Source organism: Gavia stellata, chromosome 9 (genome assembly GCF_030936135.1).
Source record: "Gavia stellata isolate bGavSte3 chromosome 9, bGavSte3.hap2, whole genome shotgun sequence".
Classification (NCBI taxonomy): Eukaryota; Metazoa; Chordata; class Aves; order Gaviiformes; family Gaviidae; genus Gavia; species Gavia stellata.
Genome location: NC_082602.1, coordinates 19,985,262 through 20,009,993, shown reverse-complemented (window position 1 = coordinate 20,009,993; position 24,732 = coordinate 19,985,262). Strand labels below are relative to the sequence as shown.

Genomic DNA, 24,732 nt, shown 5'->3' with positions numbered 1-24,732 from the left:
GAGTTGGCCCGAAAGGAAATGCAGAACGAAGTGGATGCGACTTGGTCCTGAGTGTACGTGGGGGTGCTTTAGTCTAAATGTGTTTATTTTGATGCTCAGTTGAAGTGTATAATCAACTCTGCCTGTGTCGTAAGCGGTGCCAAAAGAAAAAGGAGTTGGATGCTGACTATTGCTTTCCTCTGTTGTAAACAGCTTCTGCATTTTCTACAAGAGTTTTCACAGCAAACCATTTCCAGGACTCATGAAATCAAAAAGCAAGTAGATGGATTGATTAGTGAAACAAAAGCCACAGACTGTCGCCTTCATAATGTCTTCAATGACTTTCTTATGTTGTCCAATACGCAGTTCATAGAGAATGTGAGTATGTTCTTGCATGGCACCAAGCTTGTACTTCAAACATTGGTATTGTCCCTTACTGTAATGTGGAGAAGTGATTTGATTTCTTGGCAAGTCTGATGTTAATTTAGAGACAAAGTGGCTTTTAATAGCTTTCTGTTAAATGGTGTCCTAATTCCTTAGTAAGTGATTTACTGTCCAGTATTGGAAGATTCCCTTTTGCCTTTTCTGAGGTATCTTCCTTGTTTATATGTGACATGGGCATCAGAGTTTTGGTTTTTGGACTATGAATGAGTTGGGATCTCTGGGATGTGTTCGTATATCTTTACATGTAGCATGAATGTACCTGGGCTGTGCTTGGCTGTCTAGATATGAGGAATGTTATACAATGCTGTCAGTTTGCCCAGTGGTGTTATTTTATGCTAAAAGCCGTTGGTATTAAAGGTGTTGGACTCCAGGCAGTTGTCTATTATGTTGGGTCAAGATGAGCATATTTGTTGGCTAATGTTCACACTTTATGAATGTCACTATTTTAGAAAGGTAAAAGCTAGACTTGAAAGCCTGTTACAACATTGTATCACTAGCAGCATGTGTATAAGATGTAGGGCTTTAGTAGTCTTTCAGATTTGTGGAGGGTTTTTTAGCACTGTGAGTTTTATCAGGTATTTTGTTCTGATCAGCATTGTTCTCGGGCCACACGCGTGTCTCATCTGAAGCCACGACGCTATTATCAGAAAGATGCTGACAGAGGACAAGATGATGGAAATCTGGATTTCTGTTGTGGGGTTTTTTGGAGGTGGTGGCTTTCTTTCACAGCGACAATGTCTTTTCTGGCTTACCTCAACAGAATCATTATGCTGAACAGCAGAGAACAGTTTGTACCAAATGTCTTAAATCTTGAGTGCTTGAAGCTGTTTGTTCCCAAATTTAACTGCACAGAAATAGGTCCTCATTTCAAGTTCTCAACTTAGTTAATGTGAGAGATCTGTTTCTTCCCAGGGGATAACTGCACCTGTGTTTGAGAGATTTGGATTTAGGTTTGCAGGTTCAAGGGAGACTTTTTATTCCCCTGTGTCTCCGTGTAGCTGATCCTACAAAAGACTGCTAAAAGAGCTGGATGGGAGGGATCATCAGAACAAACTGAAAGCTGAGGGAGGATGTGAACCTTCTCTGTAAGTACAGGAGAAGGGTAAACACTAAAGAAGGAAAGCTACTAAATGACAGAAAACAAAAGGAAAATAGACAGCCCGTAAGTAAACTTAGGTTTGACTTTGAAGGCTTCTAGAATAGTTTTATGTTAGGGGGGTTAAAACTGCTTTTTTAAACATATTTGGGTCAATCTGTGAACAGGTTTAAATGGTCACCGTGTCTTCTACTACTGTAGTGACATTTGCAGTCTTGAACTACCTCAGTTGAGTTAAGAGGCTGCCTGATGATAACTTCAGGATGATTACTTCAATGCGTGAAGGAGGCTATGAAGATGCTTGGCATCATCCATGGCTGCTTTTTTCAAATGTGTAATGAATTAATGTGTAATTCATTACACATTAACAGTGTATTTTATTTTGTGGGTGGTGCCTGTGGTTTAGTCCCTGCAGCAGTATGTTGTTCTTACTTGAATTAATTTTGCTTGACTTTTTAGAGAGTATATGATGAAGAAGTGGAAGAGCCTATTCCTAAAGCTGATGCTGGAGACAAAACAGAGCAGGTAGTTAACTTAAGCTGCCTTGAGTGCTGGCAGTATGTTTGCAGCTGTTGTCTACCTTCTCATTTTCAAACTTATTTTGCAGACATTACACCTTGCAAACCAAACTGTTTCCTTCCTCCTTGAAATCTCTGTTGGATAGTGTATGTCATTCAAACCTAAGGTTGACAGTAACATTGGAGACTACTACAATATCTGATAATCTGTAGGGCCTCCCCAAGCTCAATACTGTGTCCAATAGACAAGATTTATGTGTTGATTTTCAAATGGCTACGCATGTTTTTTCAGCAAGAGAACTGAGGCCTTGGGCCTTGAATTCTGAGGTAGTGAATTGGGGAAGCAGAATATGACTGCAATTCCTGGGGATAAAAATTCAGAGACCTTTTTATATATCTTACAGTCTAGCTGTATTATACCATAAATGTTCCCTTGATGGGCTGGGAACACAAATAAGATAGTACTGTGCTGGTGTGGATGTTTAGAACCTCTCTGTTTCTGAGAGTGATAAAGATTAATCAAGTCAAGCAAAAAAGAGTTCTGAAGGTCTTTCTCTTACGTATAGTGAAAAAGCTTTCATTGTACTAATTTGAAGATAAAATTTTGCATGCGTGTTGTGGTGAGATTGAGTCTTGAGTAAAATGCAATGAGAATGTGTTGTTCCTGTTGCTAAAGGAAAAGACACGGGAACAGAAAGAAGCTGATCTGATCCCCAAAATCCAAGAAGCAGTGAATTATGGGTTGCAAGTTTTGGACAGTGCGTTTGAACAGCTAGACATCAAAGCAGGCAACTCTGACTCAGAAGAGGAAGAAAGTAACGAAAGGGTGGAACTGATTCTTGAGCCAAAGGTACAGAGACCTGTTCTTGCTGGGAGCATGGGTTTGTATTTGGCTTTGTTGGACTTGCTTTTTGCTTCTGTCAGTGGCATCACTGCATTGGTATAAAACTGATATTTGTTACCTAAAAAGAGAATTTGATGACTACATCTGAAGGACAAGTGCTCTTTGCTGAGCTATTCCTTGTGTAGCCTGCTTGTTTTGCAGTTGGGTTCGCATTAAGGTATGGCACCGTAAAGGGAGTTAGTTTAATGGCAGTGAATTTGGAAAGGGGAGCCTCAATTCTGGGTGGAGTGGGACCTTTACATTTCATGCTTTTTAGATACAAACCATATCTTCATAGGTGGTTTTTACTCTCACAGTAATTAAGAACCCTAGGTGCAGGATTTGGGATAAGACTGACACGTGCAAGTCTTTGCAAGAATATTCTTCTGTTAGATTACACCTAGAAGACAAGTTGGGACCACAAAAATAGAAGTAGCCCTCTTCTTTGACAGTATTTAAAAAGAATAAACCTCAGCTGGCCCACTCAGTTGCATGCTGACTTGAAACATGTGTCTGATGGGACTCTCTTTAAACAAGCTTGTATATTCCTTGAGTTAAAACAAGGGGTGTAAGACTTCTGTCTTTGTCAGCAATGTAGAGTTCTTCCTAGATGTCAGAAAGACCTAATGTTGTCTCTTCCCAGGATCTCTATATTGACAGGCCTTTACCTTACTTGATTGGCTCTCAGCAGTTTATGGAACAAGATGATGTTGGCCTTGGAGATCTCTCTAGTGAAGGTATGTGCTGGCATGACCTTTTATTCTTGTGTGAGTAACTAGCTCCTAATCTTAAACTTTGGTCTGTTTTAACTCACAGCTTGGATTATACTGTGTAGTGTTCTTGCATGTTTAAATGCACACTGTAATTAGCTAGGGAAAAAAATATGCATCATGCTGTAACAACCACTTTTCCCGTATGCAAAGCAGTAACTTCTCAGTAACTTGTGCTTTGTGTATTAGAAACGCACAATACTAAAATTTCAGCAGCCTTCAAAGCTCTTCCAAACCACTCTTTTCCGCCTGATTTTTAGTTCTCTTCACAAAGCCTTTAAATTTACTGTCGATATGTCTGGTGACCACATTGCTCTGTGTACAGGTGTCATGTCTGATCTTAACTTTTCTGTTTTGGTTTAAAATAGAAGGATCAGTAGACAGTGATCGTGGAAGTGTAATTGACAGTGAAGAGAAGGATGAAGAGGTAAGTGACAAGTGAGAGTACCAGCTACTTTACACAAGCATTCATGAGTTCTTGGTTGTGTGTGAGACCATTAGCTACCTTGCTTTTTCATGTGGGGTCTTAAGATAATATTGCACAATGTCTGTTCCCTGTGTCTGTTGTGGTAAATGTGCTTTTCATTATTATTCTTATGCAGTAGTTTCCTCTGCAGCTTTTCAGAGGAGCAATGAAGTGGTATTGGCTCTCACTGCTGTTATAGTAGAATACTTCAAACTGAAGTGTTTTATTCCAGTCTAATTTCACTTTGTGAAGTAAACCAGATTCTTATCAAGAATTGCATTTATGGAGAACAAATCTATTGTAAATTACAGTTACAAAGAATGAGATGGAGACTAACAGGAGCAAGTTTGAAGGCTAAATGTGTGTCCGTAATGGACCTCCAGGCTTGCCTCATAAATCTGTTGTGTTGGACTATCAATTTCTGATATGTTTTGCCTGCCTTGGCTGGGATGTCTCTGCTTTGTAACTCTGCTATGGAAGCACTCCCTTTTTCCTGAGGAGTTTGCTTTTGTTATCTTTGCTCAATTAAAGTTAAATCCCTTTTGAGTTACTCAAATGCATTGTCAGATGGAGCTTACTGTCTTTGCTAAATTAATGACTTTCTGGTGAGCTCTGTTCATAAAGATGGTCAATGGTGGGCAAACAATTCCTTGGTCAGGTCAATGTGAGGAGATTTGAATGTCCAACGTAAGCAAGTCCAGAGCTTCTGAGCCCTCTCTTGACCACTGGAAAAAATAATGTGTGATACTTGTCTTTGGGTCTCTTGTGTTCCAGGAATCAGATGATGAATTTGGAAACCCTAGTGAAGATGACCAAAAGACGGTACGGTTATACGCCCTGGTACAACCTGAAAGACTTCCCACTTGTGACACAGTGAGGGTGCAAGAAAGAGGAAATAAGAGCTCTAGATGATTAACTGTTAAAAACTTTGGTTGAGCCTGATTTGTATAACTTTGTGCAGGAAGGTTGTCCTGGCCAGATGGCACTGTGTTGTGAAATTGAACCCAGGCTGGGCTTAAAGACATACTTGCAAGCCATCATTAGATGCAAAGCATATGTGGGATGGTACTGCCTGATGTGTGTTTTCCTCAGTAATAATTTTGGAGTCATGAAAGGTCAGAGAATCTACCCCAGGAAAAGGAGGCTCATGTAGGATTATTGGGTTTATAAAATTCTAAACTTGCTTTGTGGGAAGTAAGGAACAGTGCGGTTTGGATATGACATGAAATCAAAGATGTGGACAGTATTAAATCTTTGAAAAGTATGTCCATTTGGATAATGAATGAAAAGGGGAAAAAAAATGTATAGATTGAAAAATTCAAGCCTGACTTTAGTAGTTGGTAGTAGGAGAAGGAATCTTAGCCATGGTTAGATGTGCCGCTCAAAAGACATTTCTGCTAGGGATCCTCAATCCGAAATGTTTTAGTGCCAAAAGAACAGTGTTTCAAATAGCAACCCTTGATTAGTTTATGTATTGATAAAACAATGTTACAACAGCACTCAGATGTTACATTAAGCTGTATTGACCTTCATAGGGTAACTTTGTATGCCTGATGTATTTTTGGGTGGTTTGTGATTTAGTTCACTTCTGGGCCCTTGTCCGTGCCAGCCCCAAGCTCACAATTCACTTCATCTTTTTCATCCTTTTTTTCTTATTGACAAGACTGTGGCCAAGGTGTGGGCATGTATTGTCTGTCATTCTGCTATCCACTTCAGGAATAGCTCAAGATGCTATAAGTTTTTACTAGCTGATCACAATGTTCTTGAGTTAAGGCTGAACACTAGATCTTTAGCGGAGAGGAGTTCATAAACTAGGGGAAGCAGCACAGCCAGTGTCTCAGGCTTGTGTATAGTAGCAGCACACTCCTTGTGAGGAGAGCTTTAGTGTCCTCAGTTGCATCTCTGGTCCAGAAATGTTTGGTGACACAGCACAGGGGTGTACTAGAGAATGCAGCAACTGGCTTCAAGCTAGAAGCACTCCTTGCTTACTTCTCAAAAGCTGTTAAGTAGTCCAAACTGGCTGAATGTTTCCCTCCTTTCAGTAAGTTTGCTTTGAATATTTTATCTAAAGAGATGTAGTTTTGTGTTTGTTTTGTATGCCAACTTCAGGACAACGTAACAGGGTGTTATTGTTTTTTCAGAGGACAGCACAGATGAGTGATGAAGATGATTATGATGGCTGTGATCTCTTTGACTCTGAAAAAGAGGAAGATGAGGATGGAGACTTAGATGAAAGCACTAGGCCTGTAAGTCATTGTTGCCTCCCTGGAGAGAGAGATTTGACTTCCCTCATGAAAAATCTGTCCTTACAGGGATTATTATGGTAGCTCTCAGTTACCTGGGATGGGATTCTGTAGAGAGGGCCTGTAAAAAAAAAAAAAAAAAAAAAAAAAAAAAAAAAAAAAAAAAAAAAATCCTGAATGGTCTTTCAATGCAGTTGTTCAGGCTTTACCCCTTTAAACTAGGGGACTCCTGCACCCCAAGCTGGCATCTAAGCTGTCTCTGAAGATCATTAAGAAATTACTTGTTGCATTTGCATGTGGTAAATGCTTCTTGCTTGTCCTGCTCCCAAAACAATGCGACTTAAAAAAATTATGTGATCATAAGGGACTAGAAATGGCTTTTTTTCTCTTGATGCATGCATAATCCCTTAATTGCTTTCTTAATAGAATGCTGCATTGTCTCTTCTGAGGGCTTCAGTCAAAGTCTAGACAGGATATTGTGCAAGTGAGGCTGTAGAATACTGTATTTATAACTGCAATTGCACGAAGTTGGTAACCAGACTGTATAGAAGGAATATGCTGTTATTTGTCCCTACTCCTCAGAAAAAGAAGAGGCCAACATCATTTGCAGATGAGCTGGCAGCCCGAATCAAAGGAGAAGTACCAGTCAAACAGGATGAAGAGCGTTTGTGTAAGTTAAGTTTAACTCTTTAGCTTTGATAAACACTTGTGAGATAGTGGGGGACTTGTTGAGAGAGTTGGACAGGAGATTCTGTGTAACAGAAGTTTCACAGATCTGTTATTTGAATATGTATTAGGTGAAAGCTCAATGAGAGGAATTAAAGACACCATTTTGTATTCTGAGAAACTTTTTGACCATAACTTACAGGAATGAATTGGAATCCACTGAGTCTTACAGTGGAAAACACATTGCTTTCAGGTGAGACAGGTCATTCCCCAAGCACATGTGTTATTGGAAAGGTTTTCTCTCCAATCTGATTCTCCCTCTGCTTGTAAAACTGTATGTTTGACCACATGTTCTCCCCACTGTTTCAGGTAAGTATGTGAAAGCTACTGGTCACTGTAGTCTTTCTGGGAGCTCTACAGTAGAAAGTCCCTCAAGCAGTAGATTTATATTTTCAGGGGGTGTAGGTTGTTTATTTTTTCCTCTTTGTGGCTTAAATATGCTGTATATTGAGGAACTTTTCCTTGCTACTGTTTTCAGTGTTATTTTAGACTAAATACTACATTTACTTTTGCATTGCTTTCAAAGGGAGAGACCCCTCTCAATTAGCTATTCTTGCAGCAAAGCAGCATTTGAAAATAGCTGACTGAAATAGAGGTGGTCAGTACTTGCAAGCCTGCTTTTGACCTGTAATTCTGAGAGCACAAACAGACAAGGAGAGCGCGTGTGTATTCTTGTGTGGTTCAAACAAACAAGCTAGGTCTGTGGGTATCAGAGTATGAAACCTACCAGCTTACCTTGTTCAGTTACAGGGAAATCTTGTGTTCATTGAAATAACTTTGAGATGGTAAGGCCAGAGGGAATAAAACTCTGACTTTGCCTTAGGTAACTGAATCAAGGATAATATGTCTGGAGCCATTTGAGATGCTCAAAGGTTCTGTGTGCTCTGTGTGGGATCTGCACCATCTGGAGCTGTGCTGCTCTCTGGCATCTCAGGTGACACCAGTCTGTGTGTGGGCAACTGTGTTGAACCCCCAGTGCCTGACAGAATGATGCTATTACAATTTTAAATGCCAATTTTAGAACCTGTACTTCATAGAATTGCTTCAGTGGGCTGATTCATATGAAAATGTATAGGTCAGCTTGGTTAGATTATTTTTTTTTAGGTTCTCATTATCATCGATTAATCACAGGCTGCAAGTAAAGATGGACTGTTTTATTTATGTTTTGAAATTTTCTTCTTAAAGCCCTGTCACAAGAGACCAAAACAAGGAAAATGCTGAAAGAGAAGAAAGAAGTGAGAGTTCCATCGGATGGTAGGATTTCCTCCTCTCTTGTTTTTGAATTGTGAGCTGGAATGTAAGACACTGCTTAAGAAATTGCAGCATCTACTCTAGAAACTGGGTGGGATATCAATAAGCGTCCATCAAGGTGAGTGTGTACACAAATCTAGGTTGTGATGTGCATGTAAAACAAGGCATGTAAAAACTAGGCAAAGAAACGCCTAGTGAGAGTTCCTCCTTAAATATGGTCTTGTGGAGCAACCATATACAACCCAGTCTGACTGCAGCAGCTTCTTTATACATCTCATGTTTGAGAGAGATGGGATGGAATCAAACCAGTTTTTATTTTGGCTGTCTCTTTAATTCCCTTTCCTGAAACTTGGTCAGTTGTACCACAGCTCTTGGCTCTTGTGCTTTCTAGATGAAGATGATGACATCTTCAAGCCTCCTAAGTTGACTGATGAAGACTTCACACCCTTTGGGTCTAGGGGTGGCCTCTTCAGTGGTGGAACAGGTCTCTTTGACGATGAAGAGGTGAGAATGCTGGAGAGGATAGAAATGGAGTGTGTGTGTCTCCCTTTTAAAAACAAAACAAAAGATTCTGACAAATTCTCACCTCTGGAAGGCAGGGAGGGGAAACAACATTTTGTTGCTTGGTAACATTCAAGCATAGTGGAACAGCGTAGCTTTCTAGTGGAGAAAGAGAACTACACAAGCGAGGCACTTTACGTTCCCCTTGGCTCAAAGCAGTCTCTTCTGCAGTAGTACTGCTAGAGATGCAAGTGTGGTCCTATCATTACGTTAGACAGGTTCTAATTCCAGCAGAGCTTGCTTGGCACCTACCTCACTTTTATCTGTGGAGATAAACCAAATGCCATACTGTTTATTTTAAACAGAAGATTTCTGTTAAAATGCTTGGGACGATACTGAATTTTGTCATTCTTTCTTTCTCCCTGGGTGTGGGAGAAATTTGAAAGGAAAGAGAACATTATGTCCTTTCCGTTTTATCTTTCACAAACCATATCCAGACAGTGATGCTATTGGGTTTCTCTGTGTCTGTGCTGTTAAAAGTTCTCTATTGCAATTATGTTATGTTCTTTCATCTAGTTATTGTACAGTTCCTGGGTTACCTGCACTGGAAAGAAAAGTTCACCTTAAGCTCACTCTTGTGCTATGTATCTATAGCTGACTTGATGGCACAAAGTGCGTATCTGACCTTATTTTAGCGTTGGTTGTGCATCTGAAGGGGGAGAGAAACCCAGTGTCAGGAATACTTAAGATTTAAGAATCTGACAGTGCAGCTGTGTAAAACAAATGATTGCCTCTGATTTTTATCATGAAGCTGATACTGGTAACAGTCAAGCATAGTCCAGAATAGTAGCCAAATTGTTGCCTTTGTGGGATGTTGTGTACCTCGTTGGAACCAGAACAAAAGTCAGGTATTTCTTGGAGGTGAGGTGTCTTTTAGACTGAAATTTGGAGGGATACCTCATGTACAGCTGACCTCAAGTTTACCATGCCAGTCTGCTAGAATATAGCCAATAAGCACCAGAGAGGGGCATTGTGCGAAGGGGAGAGGATTGTTCTATGCAGTGCTTTCCACTCAAATGCAGCCTTTACTGAAAAAATATTAATGCACTTTCTTTTTAAGTGGTAGCCAACAGCTTTAAAAAAAAAAATATGGTAACGCAAGCCGGCTTTGTGTTGGTGCAAATTCAGATGAAGCTATAATTAGAGCCTCTTGGTTACTTATTGCCAAGACTACTTTCCTCATCCTGTAGACACAGGACAGCTGAGCAGATTTGTCTGTGATTGTTGCCTGCCTGCATACACTTGTTCTTGGTTTTCTGTTACCTGAAAGTTAATCATCTAGAAAGGGTAACTTATCTTCACTTACCTTGTGCAATGGAGGAGGCCTTACTGTACCAGAAGGCAGCCACAGTAGGTCAACAGGCAAACAGCAACTGACAAATGTGCACTAACTCACTGACATTCCTGCTGCAGCCCTCTGCTCCCCTCCCCTTTCCTAAGTATTGCTGCCTTCTTTCCACAAAGCTTTATACAAAGACCATGCATTTTGAGTCTCCAGGGAGGCAATCTCTAATACCCAACTTCCTGTAAGAGGGAGGCTTTCAAGAAATTAAGTTGCCAGTACTCAAGATCTGGAGGTTTCCTGGAAATCTAGGCTGTGATTCTCAGAGGATCGGCATAGGGCAACTGCAGCCTGGACACAAGGACTTTTGTGGGAGTGTCCTGCAATGCTTTTGAACTATAATGTATATCTCTGCACCATACTGGTGTCTTAGAGTTTCCTTAGCAATGATCTAAATCATTCATCTTAACCATGTGAAGTTTAGGAGTATTTTTATGCTTGTCCTGACCTGAGTTCTTCCTTCAAACCTTACTGTATAAGCTTCAGTAGCAAAGCTTAGAAGGGTGTAATCAGCACCTGAACAGCTGTAGATTAATTAGTGTAAGCCCTTGAAGATATGCAAATAAAAGGTCATTCCTTCTCTGCAGTAAATGGACTGATAATCAGTGTAAATTAAATTTTAGAAGACAGAAACGTGCTCTTCTGAATTTATGAACTCAAGTTAATGCTTGAGTACGTAGGTTTAAGTCTGTACATGCAGACATCCTTTTGAGAAGGGAGTGGTGGCTACCTCCTCTGTCTTTGGCTTAGAAGTGGATATTCTACATGGAAAAATCAGCAGCTTCCTTTTGCTACAAAAAACAAATTCACCACTTCTCTCTCTTTGCATTTTCATCTACAATCAGAGTGATCTTTTTGCTGAAGCACCAAAAGGAGAAGAAACAAAAGAGAGAGAGGAACGAGTCCCAGTAAGTGAAGGTAAGAACCAGTTGTTGCCTCCTGTAGTCCTGTCTATGCTGCGATTTATCACTGCTAGCAGCTAGGCTGTTTTGTTTCCAAACTAGAAAGTCTGGAGTAGCAATTGTCAGCAAGTCTCTTTTCCTCTCCAATCTTAATAGAGAACAGCTGTGTTTTCCTTGAATTTTAAATGTGTTTGTTCACTATGATCTCTTACACACACCTACTCTCCTGGAGCTGAAAGGATGTCCTTTGGCAGAGCTGTCTGCATGCACTGGGTTCCTGCTGCTGAAGAGTACTTTGCATAATCCAGTTATGGGTTTGAGTGGAGGGAAGACTTCTTCTTGCAGATTAATGCACATCTGAGTTTCACATTAGCTGCAGATCTAGACCCTTAAGGAGTCTGAGCCCACATTCTGTACTGCAGCAGCTTTTACTGAAGCATTGTATTTGAGTTTTCAGATATGGGTTAGGAGGCTAAGCCATTTTGGTTTGAGTTTATTGTATTGAAGTGGTTTTGAGTGTGTGGATGTGAACTTTTATAAATAATGCTATGTGTAAATGTATATTATGTTTATAAGCTTCAGTGTAGTAGAGCTGTTTTGTAGGGTTTTAATGGAGCAAAAATAGCTAGACTATTATATATACCTGCAAAAAACCCAGAAGTCCAAAGAGAATGTCTAAAGAGTTCTGAGCTGTTGAGGAAAAAAAAAAGAAAGGAGCTCAGAAGTATTCTCAGATTCCTATTTCTATGGTAGAGTTCTGAAGGCTTTGACAGCATAAAACAAGTGCATCCATTTGTATTGTACTTCCTATAATTTCAGCATCCTCTACAAAGTCCTTAAAGAAAGTTCCTGCAGGTGCAGTATCTCTGTTCCCAGGTATGATTCATTCAATAGCAAATTGCTTCATGCACAAAAGGCTCTTTCTGGAAGTTTTCTGGATAGTTTTCTGGAAGAAAACTATCCAAATACAGCAGCACTGCATTGCTTGATCATGTGCTTAATGACAAATAGAGGTGCTTCTACCATGCTAAGCCTAAACTGCAGCATGCCTTATGGATAATCAAGATTCTGTAGGAGCTCTGAAGGCAGATATCATTGATGGCAGATATTAGCAGCTGTCAGCTTCCAGTGTTGTGCTATGCACTTTTAAGGATGTGTGTTACTTTAACTAATATTATACAGTTTAAGTCTGCAGCGCATGCAGTCACACCTTCCCTCTATACTGTGAGAAGGAAATGCATTTTGATCTTGCAGATTTGATCATATTCCTTTAGGTTAGCAGTACAGTTTAAACATCCAGTTCCTATATTTTTGTGGCACGGGTAAGTAAGACCAGTCTTGTGCTCTGGTTTTGATTAGGAGGATCTGCATATATGGGGAAGGACCAGATCTGTAACTTGGAGCTAGAAAAAAAAAGAATTGTTCTAAGAACCCTGTTCCATATCAGACTCCAAGCTGAGTAATGAAAAGAAATGTCACCAGTCTCTTTGAATCAAATGACTTTGATTTCTGTCTCTGGGTCTTCACCTGATTGAGTTACCTTAATTTTAAGTTTTGCCTTTTCTTAAGAAAGGCCTATTTTAAGACTATGACTTCAGTTAACTGAGCCCTCAGCATGATTTTAGAGTAGGATGTGTACAAATACAGCCTTTTTACTGTAGGATCAAAGATATACATCAGCAATGGTCATTCTACGTAACTATAAGACTTGGTAGCAAAGTTTAAAACAGTAGATTGATGTTTTCTTTACCCTTCGCTCTTTCTTGGAGGTACTGTTGCGTAAGCAGTGAATTTCCCATCATTCTGACAGTGTCCTGTTCTAGTTCATCGGGAATTAAGTTATATGTAGCATTTATTCAAAGCCCTAGTTGCTTCCTCTCAGTAACTTGTAGACAGGCTAAAGTCACCAGAGAAAAACCAAGATTGAGGCTCCTTTACTGTTCAAAATAACTTGATGAACACATTCCCAGTGAAGAGTTTGTTTAGGAACTTTAGAAGGTTTAATCAAACTTTGTGGCTGTATTCCTGTCAACCCTGTGGCACTTTCTAATGGCGTGATACACTTTTCTATAATAAACTGCTGCTGTGCTGGTCAAAATTCCTGCAGTCTGCTGACTTTTAACCAAATAGCAGTTGTTCTACTTTCTGCCATCCTTTCAATTAAAGTATCTTTATTGTTTTTCCCCCACCGTTTCCAAGCATCTATACATAAGGAACAAAAAGACAGGCTTAGAACCAGGTTACCTATTTTTACCAAAAACGCTAAAAGTGTTTGCAATCTATCAACATGCACGTATTGCTGAAGCAGGACGTTTCTACACCAGATGTGGAAGAAACAGTTGTTACCAGCTTATTCTAGTTGATGACTGCCATATCTGAAGTACACAAGAATCTCGGGACCAAACTCATCCTCATACTGCAGTACTGCTAGTGGTCTTGCATGACAAGTGCAGCTCCTTGAGAGAACTCAGTCACCTGTATGCCCCTCTCCTCAAACACCTTACCACTTTTATTTGTCCACAGTGGTGTGGCTTACTAGTGAGTAAAGTAGGATTCTGTTTTGAGAAGTCCGTAGGGTCAACATTGTGGGACTGCTGGGTCTTTTGTAGCTTTAACACAGAACCTGGCTGCTATTCCTAGGGGAGGTGAGCAGGTTTGAGGAAGAAGTGATTGCAGTGAGAGTGAGGGGCCATCTGTCTGTGACTTGGCTTTATCAGGAAGTTTCTGGCTAATGCTTTTGATGCAGCGTTGTTGCAGGAGTGCGTTAGAAGTTGTTGTGATAGAAACTTTGCCTGGCTCCACTTACTATGGCACAAATTCAGCTTTTCGGTAACTCTGACAATGACCTCTGTGTGCAATTCCCCCCTTCCCCTCATCTGACCTACAGGAGGAAGTGATGTGTTTAGTTCCACTGTAATTGTGGAAAAAGACAAGAAACCTGCAACACAGAGCATAGAGAAAACTCCTAAACAGCCTGGGAAAGTTCTTCTGTTTGATGACGATGATGACTTCTTTGTGGGAGCAACTAAAAAGCCTCCAGATTCAGGTACCTGTATACATGTGCAGTGGAAGATTAAACATTAAAGGTCATGAAAATTCAAACTGATAGGAACCAATGAGTTAAAAAATTCAAACCTGCATCACTGTTACTTCTGCTTGGATTTTTTGGGTTTGGTTTTTTGGGGGGTTTTTTGTTACTGGCATTTCTTTTCCTCAGACTGGTGTGGGACTGGTTTATTTGTACATGCTCTCCACTGACTTTCCTCTCTTAGAATGCTCCTTCTACTGCTAGGGCAGTATTTAGAATTGAATCAGGGAGATGCTACAGACTTTATTCACACAGCCTTGAGTCCCTGTGCCCAGCACTCCCTATTGGCAAGGCTCTAAGCCTTTAGAGGTGCCAAGCCAATACAAAACACAGCCTTTAGAGGTGCCAGCTGACTCTACCCCAGTGCTTGTTGACTGCACTCTCTGTCACCAGTGCTCTCAGGTAAGTGGTGTTTCACTTTGAGAGCTTGTCTAGCTTTTTCTCTTAAAGACTTCTGATGCTGGTCATCTTTAAAAAAGGAGCATTCTATCTTTTGAGACTCTGGTATCTTCTCTTGTTCAGTAGTGGCTGTTCTGTTCTCATCATTCCCTGTTTGTTTTGTCTCTTAATGCAGTGAAGTCCACAGCTGACCTATTTGATGATGATGAAGAAGGTGACCTATTCAAGGAAAGACCTGCCATTCCTCCTGTGGTTGCTGGCACAACTAAAGAAACAGAAAACCGTAGGGAGACAGTCATGGAAAAAAAGGTAATGGCTTATAAATGGATCGTATGGCTAAGGTTTTAGGAGAAAGTACTACTGCCGCTGAAGTAGTCTTCAGTGAACTAGGTTCACAGGGTCTTCCATGACCTGGTGCCTCAGGGGTCCTTAAATGCCTCTTGCCTCTCAGACTTCGGGTTTATTTGAGGGTTTTTTTTTGTGTGGGCAGTGATTGGAAGAATCTTATTATGACAGGATCGAAATGAGAGCAAAATGAGAAGCCTCTGATAATAAAAAATGTTTATGAAGTTCGTGGCTGAAATGAAACCAGCCTGATTTAAGAACCTTTGGTGTCACAGTTCTGTGCTGCGGAGACTGTGTTTGTACTTACACCAACTGCTGATAGCAACTTAACTGGTAACCCATTGCTTGTATATATTGTGGGAGAGGAAGGTGGATGTCACAGTTCTACCTAAGCATATACAATACTTGGCATGTTTAAAAAGCTGTTTTTCAGCTGAAAACTCTTAAGTTGTAGAAAGCTCTAAATGCTGTCCTGAGGACACATGTACAGAGTTATGAGAGTCTCCTAATGTCCACTGCACTTTCATTTTCAGAGCAGTGTCTTGAGGAAAGTAGTAATGCTTTTTGTTTCTATGGCAGAGATTGTATATATTCATTTTATACATATCTGCTGTCCATTATTTGAACATAATGAGCTACAGTGACTGAGAAGCTTACAGTGCTGGGGATGTCTAACGCAAATCGATGTAGGACTTTCTCCATATTGCCTTATGAGAAGCACAAGGGCTAAAACCAGCTTCTACTTCTGGTGTAGTGCAAGAGTATCCATGGTCAATGGAGTGGGAGTGGTGGTGGGAGGTCACCCAATGCCATTGCTCTGATCTCATAGCACTTGACTTTTCTGGAGGAGAGTATGAGAACTGATTCAGCAGCACCACTCCTGCTCTGTCAGGAAGTGAGGGCTGTTTTATACTCCAAGCTTGCTGACAGTAGCGCTTAGGTCTGGAATCGTTCCGAGTTTAATAGCAATATAGCTGGTGGCAGGCTGGGGCTGTACTGTGCTAATGCAGGAAATGATGGCTGGCACAAACTGCCCTCTTCCTTTACAAAACACAGCTTGTTAAAAGAAACATTTTTGCTTAACTCACAAGGGGGCCTGGCATGAGTTGCTGCATACATTTTTCTACTGAAAAGGATGGTGGTGAGAGGGAAGGCCTATGGTAAGACCTGCAAGTTACTTGTGCATAGCTCTGGCTGCGTGTGAGGAATTCACTCAGCGCATGAGTTTTGGACTTCAGCCCATGGGCGACAAGCTTGTGCTCTGTCCCTTCAACTGCTGGGATGCTGCCAGCAGCATGCCTCTTAGAAAGGGTCGTATGATGTGCCTGCCCTTACTGAATCTAAATGGGTGCTGATGAGGTGTCTTTATTTGTCCTAAAGAGTCAAACATCTTCAGGTGAGGACCTCAAGCCTTTATCTGAAATGCCTCCAAGAAAACAGAGGGGCCTCTTCTCTGATGAGGAGGATTCTGAAGTGAGTATCTCCTTTAATAAATACCTACAGAAATCCTTGGGATCTGAGTCGCCCTGACTTAGGTCTACTTGTATCTGGGGACTCCTTATTCATCTGTAGGATTGGGAACTCTGACATCCATGCATCTACTCCCAGCCATCCTGAAAGTTCCTTCTTGTTCCAAGAGTGAAATCTTTGGGAACATTTTTCCTGTCTTCAGAGAGTTAAACTTGTGTGGTACACACAGGCATAAATTGAAAGCCTGAAGAGAGGAAAGATCAGCAAATCAAGAGCAAGAATCATGGAAGACTGTATATATTTAATCTTGTGTCCTCAGCTTCCAGCTAGCAATGAATCTGCAAAGCTGAGGGAAATCCCTGTGGAGTTGCAGGTGATTGGTACATCTGAGGAAAACAATCTTTCTCTACTTCACAGGCACACCAAACACCTTTTTTAAAAGGAAAAACATGACTGTCCCATTTAGAGTTCTTAAATGAATAGCATTGCTTTGCAAAGTGACGTTTCTTTGGTTTGCACAGGACTTGTTTTCATCAAGTAAAACCATGAAGTCCAAAGCTACATCTCTCCCCATCAGCAAGTCCATGACAAAAGCTCCACTCTCCTTGTTTGATGATGATGATGAAGTAAGTACCACCTCCTGATACTGCCTGTGTATGGGAACCCTCCTGCACAGCCTGTTGCAAATGTAGCAGGAAATATTCAGAAGTTTACAACATTAAGCTTGTAAATGGAGCACTAAATTGATCTTGCATTGTGTAGCAGTTCTGAGCATGTAGGCAGCATTATGGAGGAGAATGGTAGCAGGGACTCTTGCGAGTTCTTGGTATCTTTTTAGTATTTTGCAGTCAGTGCATATTATGTCTGGACCTAAACGTGAAGGACATTATCCCCCTGATTGATAGGACTAGAGAACACTGAGCAATAGAACAGATATGGGCTTCAAGAAGCTGTTTTGTCCTGGCCTGTGGTACCTAGCCACATGGATGACTTCTTGCTTCTCTTGTGTCCTGGCTGGTGAATTCCTTTTTTCTCACTTTTCAGTGTGTAAGAATTGTGGCTGCTAGTTTAGAAACTGAGATCAGAGCACAGTTTGTGCAAGAACCTTAATAAAATTGGATTAGTGTGTGCTTTTCTTATCTCTTTTTACCCTCTTCTCCCTCCCATACACCCTCCAAAGAGCTTTCAACTCTGGGCCTGCAGCCTTCATGGTGAGTTAACTTAGCCCATAGTCTTAACCTGAGGCAAATAGGAGGCCTGCTCAAAGCTGTAAGATAGGGGACTTCTGCAAACTCAAGATAAAGGTTTTCTGTTCAAGAGGGGGTTGCTTCCAGCTCACGTTTCTGAATAGGGGCTGTTCAGAAGCAACTGTCAGGATAGTGAAACATTTTTGTAATGTGGTAAGGTCTCTGGTATCTGCCATGAAGGTTGTGTTAGGGAACTGAAGTTCAAGTTGAGTGGAGAAAAGCGTAAGTAAGTGTTAGATGGTGAAGTCAGCGTAGGCTTTTGTATATTCTGATGCCTATGTAATCATCTGCATGAGTGTCTACATGCGAAAGGTCTTGGTTCTTGCCCAGTGGTAGTGGGTCAGCTTGCCTATTGCCTGTCCTCTCAGAATAGGATTCTCTATTTCGTTATGTATATGTAGAAACAGTGCCCCATTGTGTTAGCTGCTGTGCAACAGAATTGCTGTGTTGTGGTTTTTTGGCTGCTGGTCAAGCCTTATGGTAGAGAATCTGTGGGCCAAAGTCAGGCTGGGTGCTTACAAGTTTCTGGCGTATCAAATGCTGTGTGTGTAGAATTCTCTGTACCAAAATACTGTATCGCACTTGAAATTGTCTTCAAAAAGGGTTCACAAAACACCATTTCTCTATCTTACTCATCTGAGAAGAGGATGGCAACAGCGTCTTGCATGCTATTGACATCTCAGTGACCTTTTCATTGTGGTTTTGGCTTTTGATTTTTCTTTTTTAAACATACATTTTTTTATTTTAAGGATCTCTTTGGTGTGGTACCTGCCAAGAAGCAACAGGAAAAACCCCCAGAAGAGAAAGCGAAACAGTCAGAGCCACTCAAGAAAGCCTCCAGTTTATTGTTCAGCAGTGATGAGGAGGTACTGAGGAGTAAGATTTGGTTGAAAGGTGTTACTGGGCTTTATGATGGGCAAAGCATAAAACTGTTGAGACGGGAACCGCAGTCAAACTCCGCTGTGTCCACGTGCCATGCCTACCCCAATCCTGTGACTTGTTTGCAGCTGAGGAAGCTGTCTGATTCTTGGCTGAAATTGTCTCAGGATCTAGGTAACAGAAGTCATGTGAAAGAGAAAATCAGTATTTTCAATGTAACTTATAGAAAGATCAATAGCAAATGGAGGCTGCTGTCAACAAACATGACTCAAAAATACTAAAAGGGAAAAATAAGTTTGCTCTTACTGCTTTAATTTCTGTAAAGAAAGTTTAGCAGTTGTACATAGACATGGTGAATTTTTCTTTGTTTTGGGTTTTTGGGGTGTGGGGGGGTTTGTGTTTGGTGGGGTTTTGTTTGCTGGATTTTTGGTGCTTGGTTTTGGGGTTTTTTGTTGTTTTTTGTTTTTTTAAATCTAGGGATGGGGAAAAATGAAACATAAATGACTAGGCTTCCCAGAGAGCAGCCTTTTTCTAGGGATGGATTAGGTGTTGTCCTGCATCTTAAATGAAAGCCAGAGACACTAAGTAAATTAAACTTGTGTGGAAAGTCTCTGAATTAACTCACATGAATAAGACCCAAACTCTTCTTAGCCCTCCCACCCCCCAAAATTAGTCTTTTGTGTAGACTTGATTTTTATTAGCCCTCCCACCCGCAAAATTAGTCTTTTGTGTAGACTTGATTTTTATTACTTGTCCTGCAATTGCTTGTTTAGTGGATACTAGTAATATCTTTAAACGCATTTTTATCTTAATGTAGAATAAACCAAGTTCATACTTCAACATGCCTGTAGTCCCTTTTAGAAAGGGGATGAACAGAGGTGGGGAATGAGGCAAACCACTTGAAATGCTGAGAAGAAGAAAACACCCAAGCCAGAAAACTCTCCCAACCCCAGAAATGTTTCCTTCTAATGTAGATTTTTGACTTGTTCAGTGGGTAGTCTTGATTAAAAGCTAACTCTGGAGTGGGGGGGGGAAGGGAAAATACTGTGGTTGAAAGTTGAGGAAATAAGTGCAGCATCATGCACTCTAGTCATGAGGTGTCTTTGGTGTGGGCATTGTTTTTTTCCTTGGGATTTTTTGGTTGTGTTTGGTTTTTTTGCCCCATCCATCAAACTTGCTAATTATTTAGGTGGCTCAAATCAGGTTCTACTGGGTGACCTTACTTCAGTGACTACAGTTGACACTGACCTCAGTTGTCAAGAGCAACTATAATAGTAAAATGTGCATACCTTACTTTGCTGGGCAAATACCATATGCCAAAATGTGGCCAGGCCCTCTGCAAAGCCTGAGCAATGTCAGATTACAATGGCTAGCACAAAGGCAGGAAAATAAACTAGTGGAGAGATGCAAGGACTGCCAAGATGCTGAACTGTTTCTGCTTATAGAGAAGATGGGAAAGTGGCTTGACCAAAACAAAAGAAAACTTAAGGGTTCCTTATCTTTAAGGAACACTGGAATGTCTCCAAGCCAGCTAAACTTCCTTCTGAAGATGACAGAAAAGAGGACCCTGCAAAACCAGCTAGCACTGTCAGTCAGGCTAAAGCTGTGAAGAAGACGAGCCTCTTTGAGGAAGAGGATGAGGAGGATTTATTTGCAATCACTAAAGAGAGGTGACAGTCCTGGGAGGGGACGGGGGGTGTATTTTTTCAGAACAGCCCAGCAGTGCCCTCAAAACTGGACAAACCCAGGCATATTGCAAGTGTTGTCCCTTGCTACTGCTGCTGAGGAAGAAGTAGAGGTGTGTGAGTGGGAATGGGCAGGGATGGGCTCTTTTACCTCTTTTTGCATCTGTGGTGGATCATTCTCCTTGCCACCACTGAACTGGGCTCTCCATTTCCCTGCCTGCGATATAATATCCTCTTGACCTCTTTTTATCTTCACTTCTGCAGAAAGCTGTGCAGACAAGAAGGGAGGGTGGTAGAATTGTTGAGAACAGTGAGGAAGCTGAGTCCTGTATCTGGGACCACTTGCTGCAAATGATGGTCCTAATTTATACTTTTAAACAGATGCAGTGTGTGGCCTCTGAAACTTTTGCACTGAATCTTTCACTTTCTCCTCTCTCTCATTGCAGCCAAAGAAAGCCACAGAAGGTATCGTTGTTGTTTGAAGATGATGCTATTAATGGAGAATCGCTCTTCAGCTCCCAATCAACGCTACTTCCTTCAGCTGCTAAGGCTGCAGTGGTACCTCCCCTTTCTTTTAAAGCTAATGTGGAACACATAGTCTTTTTATAGTCTATCTTCCTTGTTAGGTACTGAATGTAAGTCTAACTTGTTTTAGACAATGGTAGTTCTAGCAAATTGGGAATGGGAACAGGGCAGACTGAACTTTTACATGTAAAATTCCATACTACCATCAGCCTAATAGAGATTTCAAAATTTTCTTGACCACTAATGCTAAATTTGTTTGGTTTATGCTAAAAGCCCTTCCTGAGGGTGTTTTGAGAGCTCTCAACCATAAAATACCATTAAAAGGAACAGATGGCTTACTGCTGACTTTGAAGCTAGGGCTTCACCCTCTGTGTCACCTCAATCAAGCTGGTTCAGATGTGTCTACAGGCTCCTTACTGGTCCTCTGTTGAGGGTGCTTATGCTATCTTCTGTCTTATGAGCTCAGCCCATAGTGTACTGCCTGTCTGGTTGTGCTTTGGGATTGAGAGTAGGAGTTGCAAAAGCTTAACACAGCTGTATCTGTAGTGGGAATTCCTGCATGTGTGTGTGTGTTGCCCCCCCACCCCCTTTGCCTTTCTGCTTACCAGGAAAACTGTTGTCATGGCCCATAGATACAATAGGCTTGGGAACAGCAGAAGAAACAGGCAAGCCACAGTCTAGCTGCTGGCAGTCACAGGAAGTGGTGCATCAACCAGACAAGATTCCGAGGGCATCTGCTCTAAGCTTGCAACTGCTTCCTGGCACTCTTTTTAACCAGACTCAAGAGCCTATAATACTAGAAACCATAAAGTCGCAAACCAGAATGTCCCATGGGAGGAAAGGAGTAGTCAAGCATGTTGCCAGTGTCCTAGACCCCTGCAGAAGGCAAACTGAGACTGCTATCCCACAGCAGCGTATGCTGCTTATATACCCACCAATTTTATGTCAACAACATTCTCTTAATTTTGCAGGAGAAAGTAAAACCAGCACAAGCACCACCTTTCTTTAATGAAGAAGAAAAGGAGGAAAAGCAAGATCTGCCAGATAGAGCAGCGAAGTCTAGCCAGCTAGAAGATACATTGTGGTGTTTAGAAGAGCCTGGAGCAGTTCCTGTGCCTAGAGGAACAGATGTTGCATGGCAGCAAACAAAGGAAAAAGTGAGGGATTTTCTTACATTAATCTGAAGTTTGGTAAAGGTTCAGTTTAAAAAAAACCCCACAATCTAACAGCGCTTCTCTGGGACAGAATTCTTTTTCTGGATTTCCTCTTCTATTGCCAAGGAGAGAATAACTCTTTCTCCATTTAGCAAAATCGCTTGTCAGTCAAACAGCAAATTGATTAAATGGCATTTAAAAGTTGTTTCCCAACTGACATACGTGAGAATTGTTTGGGTTTTTTTGCAGGTGAGGGGAGGAATCTGTTTTGTTTTTCCTCCAGAGTGGGTTGGGTAATCCTTACTCACATGAATGAGCTTTCTTTTAAAAGATAGCCTATACTAATGTGTAGGCTTTGCTTCAAGCTCACTAACTTTGTTTCAACATTAGGCTGATTGGTTATAAATGGTGTTGGTAGCTGTGGCTTTCAGGATTGTGAATTCCTCCTGGGCAGTACTGTTACAGAACAGCATTGATGTGTATTATTGAAGAAACTTCAGCAGAACTTAATCTTGGGCATGGTCTTATTAAGTGATTGTTGGGGAATTACCAGCTGATGAATTTCCGGAGTAGTTATCATGCTTTGCACTTTCCTGAGTGCATTCAAGGTTCAGGTAGTGCTGCCCACTCCAAAGAATCCCAAGTTGCATGAACTAGGTACCTTGGAGATAATGGCAAAGCTGCTTAATGCAGCTTTGTGGCACACATGCAACCTGACATATGGATGTGGAGGAAATCTTATGCAGGAAGGTGCTTATCAACAGCACTGCAGTGTAGGGTACAGGAGGAAACTTGTGTTCCCTTCAGAGCCGCAAAGCGTGTTCTCTTCTTTATCTACTGTCTCTTGCTAATCTACATGTTGCTATTCTGTCTGCTTAAGAAAAATGAGTTGAATATAGTTGTCAGCTTGGTAATGGATTGCAGAACTCTGACCACTGCTGGCATTTAACCAAGAAAGCTTAGTGAGTTTTTTGGCAAATCTGAACTAAATCACAGGCTGATGTGTTGATTTTTTTTTTTTTTTTTTTTGTGGAGCCTTTTGCAGCAACATCCTCCGAGCCGGCCAGCAGTTCAGATCTGTTTGCAACATCACCACCAGCTCTGGAGAAAGATGTCAAGACCCAAGCTAAGAAAGTGTTAAGCTTGTTTGAGGAAGAAGAAGAGGAGAGACTGGAAGACGATGATGGCATTAAAAATGCACAGAAAGAAATTGGTGTGGTGAGTCTAGGGAAGTTCTTGAACACTAGGAAATAGTATTTCTACCTTTCTACTTCTACTATTCTAGCCAAGATTTTGTTTTTTACCCTTCCCTCTCTTCATGTCGTGGAGGCTAATCTTTCTCTATTTTTAAACTTCCAGATTCTTGGGTGAGAAATTATTCCTGCTCTTCCCCATGATCCTGAATGCCTTTGTAATTTTTTTCCATCCCACTAACTCAAAAGCATTTGGCTGCATGCTAGTATGAAAAGAAATTTTGTACAGATGTTTTGGTGCAGCTACTTGATGTCTGCTGTACAGAACTGATTCCTCAGTTACTCCTCAAGGTCAGAGGTACTAGGAAGTAGAAGGATAAGGAATTTGAAGCCTTGTGGTTTAGCCCTTTATTTTCTTTATATTGTTGCAGTTTGCTTGGTGGATATATGCCTGCAGACTTAGCTTCAGCAAGAATCATCTTAATTCTATGTTCACTTCTGTTTTTCAAGTATGTGTGTTCACTTTTTAAAAAAAAGCCTCCAGTTGCCATATTCTTGCTGTCTGGCTTTCCTGATATAGCATATACCATCAAGAGGTAGACTTTGAATCTTCAACAGCAATATCCTTGAATCCATGGCAATGTTCTTGTTTCTGTTTGATGCAGATGTAACAAATTTTCTTCTGTAAACTTGAAGTCATGTCAAAAAGTATATACTGTCTACTACAGTATACCACAAGGTTTTGTCATCTTAGCGTGACATGTAAAGTTGTCAACCCTAAAGGCTTTGTACACTTTATTCAGAATTCCCTGGAGCTGAATGAAGTAGATGGCTCTTGGAGAAAAATCCCTGCTAATAGCTGCTTCTGAGTTAAAATGGATTGTTATCTTCAGTGCTTATTTACCTGTTGTGAATGTATCCTGTGTTCATCTTTTTTGGGGGGGAGGGGGGAGGGAGCACATTGTGAGATGGTTGCAAGAAGCGACATGTCTTTATGAATTTGGGAAGATACAAATCCTTTCAAATCTTTCCTTCAAAGCATTCAGCTGTCAGCATATTACAGTCGTGAAGCAATTAAGGTGATGAAATGCATATTCATGTAGAAATTAGAATAGGTAATTTAGGAACTTAATCTTTCTAATAGGCAAATCTGAAAGGTGCTACTATTTTCCTTGCTTGTCTCGGCTTAATATGAGTTTCATGTGTGTATACTACCAGATGTGCATTAGGTTTTCATGTGTCTGGGCATAAAGAGCAGTTCTAGTGCTCTAAAAATGTGACCTGGCTTTTGATATAAAATTAAAGCTGGTGCACAGAGAGGCTGAGAATGGAGCAATAATAAAAATCATAGGACAGGGTGTACAGACCAAAAATGGTGTACTGGGAACTACCTTTAGTAGGCAGCCCTTTTGGGCTCCTTGAGGCTTGGACTGGGAAGGGGAGAATCAGGCTTTATTCTTATGACTACTGCTCCTGCTACCTGGATTTTGAGTCTGATGTTAAGCTACTGGATATTCAGTCATGCTCTTAAGAGGTATCCTTTCATTTGCGGAGGTCCTGAAAAGA

General features: G+C 41.0%; 1 protein-coding gene across 3 annotated transcripts in view; it reads left to right on the top strand.

Moving 5' to 3' along the window:
- Positions 1-285: 285 nt before the first annotated feature.
- Positions 286-24,732, top strand: part of WASHC2C (WASH complex subunit 2C) — a 37,400-nt gene continuing 12,953 nt past the window's right edge. Inside the window, exons 1-20 of one of the 3 annotated variants that reach the window (XM_059820865.1) lie at positions 286-357; positions 1,979-2,044; positions 2,714-2,887; positions 3,564-3,657; positions 4,059-4,117; positions 4,931-4,978; positions 6,298-6,402; positions 6,982-7,069; positions 8,311-8,379; positions 8,768-8,880; positions 11,125-11,197; positions 14,069-14,227; positions 14,844-14,977; positions 16,394-16,486; positions 17,005-17,109; positions 18,480-18,596; positions 20,116-20,279; positions 20,741-20,759; positions 21,791-21,976; positions 23,009-23,191. In XM_059820865.1, coding sequence (XP_059676848.1) covers positions 328-357; positions 1,979-2,044; positions 2,714-2,887; positions 3,564-3,657; positions 4,059-4,117; positions 4,931-4,978; positions 6,298-6,402; positions 6,982-7,069; positions 8,311-8,379; positions 8,768-8,880; positions 11,125-11,197; positions 14,069-14,227; positions 14,844-14,977; positions 16,394-16,486; positions 17,005-17,109; positions 18,480-18,596; positions 20,116-20,279; positions 20,741-20,759; positions 21,791-21,976; positions 23,009-23,191 — 2,079 coding nt within the window. In that variant the 5' untranslated portion in view covers positions 286-327. Of the gene's footprint in view, positions 358-1,978; positions 2,045-2,713; positions 2,888-3,563; positions 3,658-4,058; positions 4,118-4,930; positions 4,979-6,297; positions 6,403-6,981; positions 7,070-8,310; positions 8,380-8,767; positions 8,881-11,124; positions 11,198-14,068; positions 14,228-14,843; positions 14,978-16,393; positions 16,487-17,004; positions 17,110-18,479; positions 18,597-20,115; positions 20,280-20,740; positions 20,853-21,790; positions 21,977-23,008; positions 23,192-24,732 lie in introns of all 3 variants that reach the window. The other 2 variants (XM_059820863.1, XM_059820864.1) reach the window with 2 other exon arrangements.